Genomic DNA, 12,387 nt, shown 5'->3' on the forward strand with positions numbered 1-12,387 from the left:
AAAAAATCTCCTCAAAAATTTTGATTGCACCATCTTGCGCCATAATTCCCCCCCCCCCCCCCCGGGGCACACCTGAGGTGTGTCAATAGAAACTTCATAATATAATTCCCCCGGTTTTTTATTTTTTCCTGATGAGGAAATGTAGTTTTAAAAATCACTTTTTATCAATATACAACAAATTTTAAGACACCATTACAGCTAATTTCTCTAGAAACACTGTATCTGCATGATTGCTGCACCCTGTAAAAGGTGTGTCAAAAACATTTTCAACACTGAGAAGTGCTGAATCGCTGTAAACACTGCACTTAAAAACAAAGATACTCTCAACCATGATATACATGGCCAGCAAATATCCAGTAAACAGAAAGAATGGAAAGTATTTACCATATATACTCGCATATTTCTGTTCGCTAACTTGTTCAGAGAAAGTTAAGAAAAAAATGGAATCCACATTCAAATCAAACAGGATTTTCAGAAAAGAATCAAGAACGTTTTACAGCATTTTTTTTACAAATGAACTCCTAAAGAAAGCAAAAAAAAATGAAATACAGGTGTCCCTCTTATAACACGGTTAAATCGTTCCGTGTAGTATCGAAACCCTGTTATAAGACACTTTTTTGAAAAAACCTTTTAAATTTATTTTTTACACTAATTAATCATGCACATAGTAAAAATCATGTCAATGTGTATCGTGTTGTATTGAAACCGTGTTATACGAGACTTAGAAATAATGTGAATCAAGAGAGATGTACGATGCTATATTGTGAAACCAAGATTCATAAAAACAAAGTAAAAACTTATTAGAGTTATTATCAACCATTAACAGAATGTATTAAACAAAAATGAAATTCCACCTTCCATAAATATAATTTTCGTGTTATATCAAAACCATGAAGTATTTAATTCAAGTTTTGTACCGTCTAATATCAAAACCATGTTGTACAAGTACCGTGTTATAAGAAGGACGCCTGTATTATGATCATCTCGACAGTCCAGAAGGAACACCGATAACATTTCTGTATGAAAAAAGTTTGATTTAGGGATTTTTTTTAAATGGTTTGCTTTTGACGATACAATTTCTGTAATCTGCTGTTTTTATTCTGAACTAAAATCAATAAAACAAAGGTTTTAATTTTTTTACCTCCTTACATTTCTTTCACGGTTTTGCATTATTCTTTTTCAAAAAACAAGCTCTAATTTACTTGCAATCGACTGTACAAAAAACTTTGCGAACATGGAATTTGGCTTTTACCGCACTTTTCAAATAGTAAGCAATTTACTGTAAATAACGGGTAAACAACATATAATTGTATCAGAATGTGTCAATATTTATTTCTTCATTGTTTAGTTTAAAGAGTCGGACTAAAATCGGGATGATATTTAAAAAAAAAGCAGATTGTAACCGCAGCATCTGCAAAAAGCATTCACCACCAAAAATTTTACTTTTCAACAAGTAAATGGTGCAGCGTTTCTGGCAGTATCACTGTAGTTAAAATTTGTGGTACACATTTTGATTAGTGTACAGGTTCAATTACAAGCAATATCAAAATCCATCATTTCACAATTGCAAATTAAAAACATTTTTCCCAGTGAAAGTTTACAAAAGCATATTAAATCCTTTTGGTTAATTGAGATTTTACTGTTTGTGCATTTTGTAATTAGATACAAAATAGTTTAGATTTTTATAGTTTAACAAAGGAAAAAAAACTTAATCCGGAGAAAGCTTTTGTTCAATGATTTGCTTAACTGAGGACTATATTGTAAAAATTTTGTTTTGTTTTTTTGCCTGCTAGTTATAAAAACTCAGCAAAGAAATCTTTTTTCTGCATTACAAAAAGTTATCTTTAGTATTATGCAACACTATTCATTCACATTGCTTCTTATAGAAAGTTGTTGGTCAAGGAGTTTCATTTCGGTAAAATCAATTTATTTGCCTTAAAGTAGTCTATAAGAAAAACTTTTTAAGCTGGATAAGACTTCATTATTGCTTTAAAGTATGGAATAATAGAAATAAATATAGATTTTAATTAACTACAAATGCATTGATATCCTCATCAATGCATTGATGTTTGTCACCCGTCTTGGGGGGGGGGGGGGGGAGTGTGACACCCAAAGCGGAATTGTAAGTTTTTGAAAAATATGAAACTAAAATACACTTTTAAGACTACAAATTTGAAAACTTTCCGGGGGGGGGGGGGGGCAATCCCAAATCCAAATTTTTATTTATTTTTCGTACATTAGCCCACTTAAAATTTTATTCAAATATAAATGCAGTAAAAATTGTACAAATTTCATGTTTACAAAAAAAGTTTTTTTCCTTTTGCGTTTGTAGGGGGGGGGGGGGGGGGGTAACACCAAAAATTGCTGCCCCGGGTGTCAACCTTGCTAGGTATGCCACTGGTATAATTAAGTATTATTTTCAATTTGAGGAGCAAGTTTTAACAACATAGGGAAATATCAAACCCAAATACATATTTGTAAATGTACTTAAAGAAAATACTTTGTAGCTGGGAAAAGGAAATGTCACACCAAAAATCACAGTAACAGTTGAAATGAAAATAGGAATGCACACGAACCTGTACGGCTGAGGGGGCATCTGCGAAGATAGGGGATGCGAAGGATGGTACGCATATCCACTCATGGTGGTGGGCGGCGGTGAAGGGTTGTACATCTGTGGTGGTGTTGGACGACGTTCTTCCGAATTCCTATAGGGTTGGAAACCGCGGGATGAAGGATGTTCGTGGTGAGCACTGCAAAAAGCAATGAGAACAATTAGAGAAAATGAAAACAGTTTGCACATCATTCTATTTTGGCAAAGCTTCATTAACAACTTAACACACAGGGGTGCCTCCCGCCCCCCGCCCCCAAGTTCAATGCCGCCAATTCCCCCTTAAAAATTTTCTTGACCCTCTCAACCCCTCCTTTTTTTGTTTTTTTTTAATCTCATTTTTTTAACATTATTTATTTTTAATTATTATTATAATTTTATGAGAAAAGTTAAAAATAAATCAATAAATAAATGTAAAGTAATAAATAATAACCCCCCCTCTTAAATTTTTCTTTTTTTGATGGCGCAACTTGCCCTATTGTCGACCCCCCCCCCCCCCCCCCGTGAGCACCTCTGTTGACACCAGGGCCGGATTTGGAAGTGTGGAGGCCGCGGGGCAACGAAGAAGTGGAGGCCCCTAATTAGGGTTCGCAAAGATCATCATATTTTCGAAAATATCCGATACTTTTGATATATATCCAAATATTTTGATATATATGTGTATATCCGATATTTTCGATCAGCACTTTAATAGTAAATACATCCTGAAGTTACTGCTTTTTATATTATTATTATTATTATTATTTATAGGGGAGAAAAAACGTAAAATTTGCTAACCCGTGAAAGTTAAGATATTTTGTAAAAATTTTATTGTGGGGGGCCCCTTTGTTGTGGAGTCCCCGGGGCAGCAGCCCCACCTGCCCTCCCCTAAATCCGGCCCTGGTTGACACACAATCATAGACAATAAAAGATGAAAACTGCGGAAACTTATGTGTTAAATTAGGGAGACTTTGAATAAATTTAGTAACAAAATTTAAAGTGTAAAAGGGATTTTTGAAATCTAAGTAGGGATTTCTTAATTAAGCATCTATTGGTAAAGTTTTATACTAGGAAATCTGAACAGTAGCCACTGGCTACCTAAGTCACAAAAAAATGGCAGCCACTTATGGTAAAGTATGCAACCATCCCAAAAAGTAAATAACTTATTTGACAATAGTAATATTAAGAACAAATAAAAAGATTATGATACTCTACAAAAACAACAAATAAAATGTCACTGGATATATATTGTTCAACATAAAGCTATGAGCATATAACAAAAGAAAGCAGTTTGCAGATTTTTTAATGTAATACACATATAGGAAATCATGGCTAAATGAAAGCAAGTGTAAAACCTCTACTGGCTATGGTTTGTGTACAAATCCAAGATATTGCATTTCATATATCTCTGCTTAGTGATTAAAAGAGAAAGGTTCAGAAATTTAATTTTGGAAGACAAAACTTGTTAGAGAAGAAAAATGAAATGAACATACTTTCAAAATGATTGGACATATACAATTTTCATAAAAATCAACTCTAAAAAAAAGGAAAAAATCATTTATTTCATGAAAAAGTTTCATTTTTGCGATCCTGATCATTTTACCATTGGGGTTTGTTTCCGGAATTTATGAGATCTTTTACTTCATTAGGAAGTTCGGGAGAAGGCATAGAACTTCGGGAGTCTCCCCCAACAAATCAAGAGAGTTTGGTAGCTATACACATAATGGTGTCTCAAGGACAACAAAGAATATGTAGTGGTACATGAAATAAATAAGTTTCAGAAACATCTGTCAGCAATAGCACTTGACATAAATGATGTCTAACATAAAGCGGTGTCAAAACTCTCACAAAATAAACAACGCCCTTTGGATATCACTGTCAGTCAAGAGGTTTAAATTATTGAAAAGTTATCATTACTGTAGGAGGTTAAGTGGTTTAGAACCATGGCTTGTAAAAAATATATGCACAAAAATATAAAAATATCTCAAGTAAAGTCAAAAAAACTGACTACATCGACATAACGACACCTTATTTATGCTACAAAACAGACATACTTCATAGGAATACCACTGGATAGATATTTGTTCCCAGATCCAGATTCCATTCTTTTGTCAGTAGAACTGCTGATGTACTTTGAATTTTCCATCTTGACTACGGAAGATTCGGGACCATTTCCATTTCTTCCGCTGCTGGAATATCGGCCCAAATCCAAAGCCTAAGACAAAAACAACATTTTAAAAACTTCCATCAATATTCAATTTATGCATCAAATTTTACACCAACAACATTATTAAACTTTTGACAACAGTCAAACGTGAAAAATCCAATAACATATTTTTCTAAACTATACCAGTTTATTATTTTAGAGGACAGAGCCTGATATCAATTTGGTAAAGCAGAATAATCAATGTTTCAATAGGGAAGTTTTCAATTTTTCAATTATATTTTTATATGATAGAGTAACATGTATGAACATCATAGGTGAAAAAAAATTTTGCGATACAATAAGTAGTTTTTTTAAATTAATTTTTAAAATTCAAGCAATTGTGACGTCAAATGGCACAGGAAGTGACGTCATGAGCTCTTCCGCCGGGCATAGCTGACAAGGAGAAGTCAAAGGAAGTGCAGTTGGCTTCGAAGACAAAACGTTAACTCCTCGCGTTTCTGGAACATTAAACCATTCATCCCCTCGGAAATATTCGAATACCATCATTGATGTTACTTGAGGAAGATTATTAGTTTGTGCTTTAACGAATCCGGCCTCCATAGTGTGTTCAAAAGGATTATTGAATTTCTAAAAAATAAAAATATCACCGCGCTCAAAATATTCCTAGAGAAAACAAGGGATCTTCGGCGGAAGGCTGCACATTAGTGCCCTGTTACGTTTCAGAAGAGCACTTTTGCGAGTGGATTTTTAAAAATTCATTAAAAATCAATCATGGTGTTTTAAAATTCGGCGATGGTGAATTTTTTAGTTTTGAGAGTCAATTAACAATATCCAATAGTCAAAATAGGAACATTTAATAGGTTGCAACTTCCCTATAACTGGACACCCTCAAACATAGGCTAGAGTCATGTAACATTTCTTATAGCAACAACTGAATTATTTGTTCCTAGGACTAAGAAGTTTTAGATGTTGCCTGTTTAAGAAGACCTAAACAATTAAAAGCGTCTCCTACCACAAATTAATCCAATTAACTTGCTGTAAAAGCACTTGTTTTTGCAAGGCTTTAATTTTCCCAATTTTCACAGTCTGTCGTAATCGTGAAAATTTGAACCTCATGAAATATTTTTTTAACCATTATTTTTGTTGTTCATATAAAATTTGTGAAGTTTTCAGCTGGCAAAATCCCCGATATCTTCGTTTTCGAGAAAATTATGGCTCCCTTTTACAGTACAGTAGAGTTTCGGAAATCTGAGTCTCAAAAGTCTGAGGTTCCGCTTGATACGAGGTGCTTTGTTATTATTTTTAAGGTATACTTTTTATAGACAAAAAAAGTTTTAATCTGAAAATTGAAATATTTTGCAATGTAGAACTTTCCTAACAATATACAATAAGGTAATAAAAAGAAATTGAAAGGTTTATGTCAATAACACTTGCCAAGTGACATGAAATATTCTTTGACTGTTAGAGATGGATTAAGTAAGCCTTGGAGAAAGTAGGAAGTTGGTTGATACAAAAAATAACTTGAAATTAAAACATTGTTTTGCCTCAAAGGACGAACAAACAGTTTTTTTTTCGGGGGGGGAATATCTGATTGCAATTTAAAAGGGAAGTGCAAATAACGTTGTACGAAGCATACATACGAAACTTTACCTTCTATGACTAACATTTTTGTATTATGTGAGGTACATACGTACGCTCACGCATAGAAACAAATGTAACGACAAAACTCATCAAAACTTATTCGAGGACGATCAAAGGGCAGTTTATGGTTGCCTGCAAGTTTACACTCAAGTACGTGCAGACATCAAAACTCGTTTAGGGTTAATCAAAACATAAATTTATGTTGATATTTAAGTGATAATTTTTTAGAGGAGACAACAATACAGTAGAAGACCGTTATAATGTTGACCTGTATAACGCAATTCTCTATAAACCGCACTACTTTTCAGAAGTAAACAGTAGGTTTTGAAGTTTAAAAAATCCCTCTGTTTTGCTTTGCAAGCCTAAAAATTGTTAGGCAAATTAAATTTTGAAAGTTTTTCGTCTTTTCATCCTGTTTCAAAACTTTTAGATTGAAAATTAGTACTCATTGTAAACAGAAAATACCAGATGGCTCTTGAAAATGCAGCTGTTATGTGAGCCATGAAGCTAGCAGAAGTGCAGGATTTTGATTGTGAAACATGTTTATTTGTGAATAACTCATTGTAATATTTGTGCTTTAATACTCATTGCAGATAAAACTCATTCTGAAGTGCTAATATATAGATATATTCTGAATGTTAGTTTCAAAATTTGTGAAATGATCTATATAATGCAAAAACCTGTATAACGCAAAAGCTCTGGTCCCAAGGTGTGCGTTATGACGGTCTTCTACTGTATTTCCTTTTCAAAGCGTAAGGAAGTAAAGAGCGCATGTCTTTATGTAGTCCAAATAATTTTTCACATATTCCGAGTTTTCAGTAATCCGAGGTGACCCGAGCCCCCATTACCTCAGAATTTCAAAACTCTACTGTACTTACAAAAACAAGAATCAGCATACCTTTCCCTGAGAGCTCTGTAACGGCGGCACTGAGCCAATGGGGGGAGAGGAACCATGATGAGGCGGGGCGGAACTATGGCTATTCATGTACATGGGAACAGGTGGTCCATGATGCCTGGGGTGAGTGGATGACGGTTGACTGGATGATGGTGAAGCTGCAGGGGAGATCGGAGACAGGTCTTTTTCTAGAAGCAGAGCACATATATTAGTACACACAAAAGGGAAAGGCTAAAAGCACATTTAACATAGTTACTACAGTATCAATTCAGGGGTGAAAAACCAAAAACTCATTTTTCTAACAGCTTTCTATCTATAAAAATACTAATTTTGTATCAGAACGATCATTTTTGTATCAGTGAAAATGGTAATTTTTGTATCGGAACGATTAGTTTTGTATCAGTGAAAATGCCATTTTTGTATCAGAACGATCATTTTCGTATCAGTGAAAATGGCATTTTTGTATCAGAATGGTCATTTTTTTATCAATGAAAATGGAATTTTTGTATCAGAATGATCAGTTTTGTATCAGTGAAAATGGCATTTTTGTATCAGAACGATCATTTTTGTATCTGAAAATGGCATTTTTGTAACAGAACGATCAGTTTTGTATCAGTGAAAATGCCATTTTTGTATCAGAACGATCAGTTTTGCATCAGTGAAAATGCCGTTTTTGTATCAGAATGATCAGTTTTGTATCAGTGAAAATGCCATTTTTGTATCAGAATGATCAGTTTTGTATCAGTGAAAATGCCATTTTTGTATCAGAACGATCAAATTTGTATCAGTGAAAATGACATTTTTGTATCAGAATGATCAGTTTTGTATCAGTGAAAATGCCGTTTTTGTAACAGAACGATCAGTTTTGTATCAGTGAAAATGCCATTTTTGTAACAGAACGATTAGTTTTGTATCAGTGAAAATGGCATTTTTATATCAGAACTATCAGTTTTGTATCAGTGAAAATGGCATTTTTTGTATCAGAACGATTAGTTTTGGTATCAGTGAAAATGCCATTTTTGTATCTAGAACCATCAGTTTTGCATCAGTGAAAATGCCGTTTTTGTATCAGAATGATCAGTTTTGTATCAGTGAAAATGCCATTTTTGTATCAGAATGATCAGTTTTGTATCAGTGAAAATGCCATTTTTGTATCAGAACGATCAGTTTTGTATCAGTAACTAATTTTCTCGATGTTAGAACACAAATTGCACTTTTTATAGCTGTGATGGTTTCATCAATTTTCAATTGTGATTGAAAATATGAGGCAGGGAGAAGCGAAGAGACGTAAGTGCCAAAATAAAAAATTTGGTGATAATCAGTACAAATGATAGGTGAACCTTTCTTCTGTTTTGGTACAAGAGAGAGTACTATACTCGAATGCAAGCTTACTTGACAATAAAGAACTAAGCTGAGGCCAAGAGCAGGAAATAGTTTTTAGCGCCTTGTCCGATATTCGGGTGAAATTACACTCTTAACTTTAGAAATCCAATTAGTTTAAATCCAAATCAATTATTCAACAGTTGGCAGCTGTAGTAAGTTCATGCTCAGTATACCAAACATCAGGTCTGAACATAGAGTAAAGAATTTAAATAGAGAGGTCTGGCTATACTAAACAATTGAAGCTGGAAGTTACACCGATGTATCTCAAGATCCTTAGCTTCTCGCAAAAGAAATATTGCACTACTGAATCTCAATTGGTAGTTAATTTAAATTTGAATATTGTTGCAGGTTTATGAGGCACATTTTTGAAATTCGCATTATAACATGAAGTAAAATGCAAAGCAATCCGCCAGCTACTTTATTTGGTCATGAGATTAGTAAAAACCTTTCTCGCAAAGTGACTACTTTATTAAACCTTCCCCATCTTTGCACCAATGTATCTCATAATTCCGGCTTCAATTTCATCTCCTTTCTATCATAGATCCGACTCTCTAATTAAAATTATTTACTCTATGAGTCTGAATGGGCTACTCAATCTTGCACAATATAAACGAACGCACGAATGGCGTTCGCAGAAAATTTTTGGCTCTGCAGAAATTTTTTTTCAAACTGCTAATGTTGATTTAAAAAAAAAATAAATAAATATTTTTTAAGGGAATTTTTAAGAAAATCCCAGAGTTTTTTTCTATTAAAGCCTTTCTCCAAAAGCCTTTTAAAGCACATGTGTAAAAAAATAATGGTTTTGGCAGTTTTCTTCAGTTGGTGAAAAAAAAAGCAAACTACAGTCGGACCTCCATATATCGAAGTAGCAAATTGCCGGAAAAAAATTCGATATATAGAAACACAATCTTATTTTATCATAAAAATATCCTAAAACATTAAAATTAAAACTAATTTTCGTGCATGAAACCCAACTGCTAATTTAAACGAGCATCGGATTAAATGAAAGTTAATAATTAAAAATTTAACAGAAATTACATTTTTGCTCCTTCATACACCTTCATTCTTCGGAAATTCAACTTGAACCGCCACATTAGGGGATTTTCGTGTTAACAATGTAATCGAGAGAAAAGTAAAAAATAAATCTACTTAACTTGAATGATTTTTACTGAAGCTAAAAATACTACGAATGATAATCAACAGACAAAAGGGATAACTTGAAATTGATTTTAGTGTTACTGGTTGCAACTAAGATTTGAAATAAACTTGAGGGAATGTAAGAACTCCAGAACGGAACATCGACCCTATCTACACACCCTTGAACCCCCTATTCCTTATGAATTTCGCAGCAACCTTTAGTGATCATAATTTTCTCCGCTAACCTTCATTTTTCATGAGACATACAGTCTAAAGTGGAAAAAAACCTACGAATGTCTAGCAAAAAATTTCGATATATAGAGACTTTTTCGATATATAGAAACAATTTTTCTATGTAATGAACATAGAAATTTGCTGGGATTTCGATATATAGAGAATTTCGATATGTGGAAGTTCGATATATGGAGGTCCGACTGTATATGTTATTGTTAAAAAAAATTAAATGATTTAAAGCACTTTCTTTTTTGTCTCTTTCATATTTGAATATAAATTTAATTTTTTATTCAAGGCTGAGTTAGGCAAAATAATTATTTGCAGAAAATTTTCCAAATAGGATTTGTATTCGCAGAAAGCTTTTCAGTTTGCCTAAGTCTGGGGCTACTGTTAGTGTACTCACCTGTACTGGGATCCACAGCCTGCTTGGCCAGTTTCCTGAGGGCTGCAGCAAAGCTGGACGTCCTAGTGGCATTGAGGGCAGAATTGACGTTGTTTCCGAAAGGAGAGAAGCCGGCATTGGGCAGAGAGTTGCCCTGGTGGACGGGAGACATCACATTGCGGACCACCGGCTTGGATAAGCCGTAGGGCGCGGGGGGCATGCCCAGGTGGGGAGGTGGGGGCTTCAAGCCATGAGGGATGCCTGGAAAGAAACAAATGTTGAAATTAGTCTTCTTGAACTTTCCCACTAAGTTTTTTTTTTTTAAAGTGATCAAAATATTTTAAAAAGTGTTTGGGCTTGAATGCAGTCAGGGACGCCTTGACGGCAGGCCGGTCATTAAGGGAACCGGGAAGTTCTCGGCAACGAAAAGAGTCAAATTTTTCGTTGCAAACCCGAGGTGTTTATTCGTTTCAAAACCAAGTGTGAATTAAAAACTATTGTGTCTTGAAAGAATGTAATCTTCAACATTATAAACCAGTAAAAATATTTTTTTTCCTTAAAGAATATAATTTTGAATAGTAAATAGAAAGTATATAGTTGCACGCTAGTTTGAAACTTAATGACTGCAAATAGGTACGCTTAGCAAATACAGTTCTGAATTAAATCACTCTAAACTTCAATTCTGTACACGCAAAAGGTCACAAATAACAGTGAGCCTATTATTTTTCAGTTACCTTCAAATTAAAAAGCCACAAAAAATTTTAAAATAATCTTACTAATATTATATATGCGAAAGTTTGTCTGTATGGATGTATGGATGTATGGATGGATGTATGGATGTTTGTTACTCTTTCACGCAAAAACTACTGAAAGGATTTTGATGAAACTTTACAATAATATAGCTTATGCATCAGAATAACACATAGGGTAGTTTTCGTCCCGTTATGGGGGGAAAACCCCCTTAGGGGGGCAATAAAACACAATTTTTGTATAAATTCTCTAATATTGGGATGAAAAAATACTTGCACATATTTACATTATATGTCCATCGAAAGCTCTGATTTTTCTGCTGAAGGTGGCACCTGTTCGAAATTTCTAAGTAGAATAAAAAACGAGTTATGAGCTTTTTAGATCCATGTTCGAAGGCTTTCCTCAACTCAATACAGTATTTAGTGTATCATCTCAACTCCCTGTCGATAGCGACAATTGTTGTATTGTTGACTTTCTATGCTTTTCGTGATTGTTCAAGGCTTTTCTCAAGTCAAATCTTGAAGTAAGATTTTTGCACAAGATTGGCAAATAATACATGATTTGGCTGATGATTTTCCATTTAAACGGAACTTTAATGTAATTAATGGTTTTTATTATTATTTATGCTAATTGAACACTTACTCTTTATCCAAACAACCAGCAGATCGCCAAAATTTTTGCAGAAAGATTTCCGTAGCTGATGCATTTGGCAGTTTTTTCAACGTTGCTGTTTTTGAAGCCGACGTCATAATGTTTCTCAGCTTTCACCATGTAAACAAAATATCGCCAATCAAAGAATTTTCAAAAGACTTTTTTTACTGTGTTAAATAATCCAGCAACTAAATTAGGCAAATCCATAAACAGCACAAAAACTTCCATTAATTTTCCTTTTTGCACAATTTCAAACAATCACCAAATTTTATTACTTATTTTGGTAACATTTCGGATGAAACTGTTTAGCGCCATTTTATGGTGACCAAAAATATCTCAGCATCTGGCGACGATATCTCTGTAACGAAAATTAATATCATATAGTTTTACAAAGTAAGGAAAGAATGGGGGAGCATCATCGAAGGTACCTCGAAACGACTTTCGCAAATTCGGTAAAATCGCACCAAGAGTCACAATGATTGAAATTTCCCGAAATAACTAAAGCAAGTACAAGGGGATTACGAGCGCAGCTACTTTTTTTTAACCACTTCGTACTTCAT

The 12,387-nt window shown here is 33.9% G+C and overlaps 1 protein-coding gene across 1 annotated transcript in view; it reads right to left on the bottom strand.

The window, feature by feature from the left end:
• LOC129232455 (uncharacterized) overlaps nucleotides 1-12,387 on the bottom strand; it is a 98,378-nt gene that overhangs the window by 37,741 nt on the left and 48,250 nt on the right. Inside the window, exons 3-6 of the mRNA XM_054866599.1 lie at nucleotides 10,448-10,718; nucleotides 7,294-7,478; nucleotides 4,642-4,802; nucleotides 2,577-2,750 (exon numbers count right to left, since the gene is read on the bottom strand). Of these exons, the coding sequence (XP_054722574.1) occupies nucleotides 2,577-2,750; nucleotides 4,642-4,802; nucleotides 7,294-7,478; nucleotides 10,448-10,718 (791 nt within the window). The remainder of the gene's footprint in view (nucleotides 1-2,576; nucleotides 2,751-4,641; nucleotides 4,803-7,293; nucleotides 7,479-10,447; nucleotides 10,719-12,387) is intronic.

The sequence above is a fragment of the Uloborus diversus genome, unplaced genomic scaffold, assembly GCF_026930045.1.
Source record: "Uloborus diversus isolate 005 unplaced genomic scaffold, Udiv.v.3.1 scaffold_12, whole genome shotgun sequence".
Taxonomy (NCBI): Eukaryota; Metazoa; Arthropoda; class Arachnida; order Araneae; family Uloboridae; genus Uloborus; species Uloborus diversus.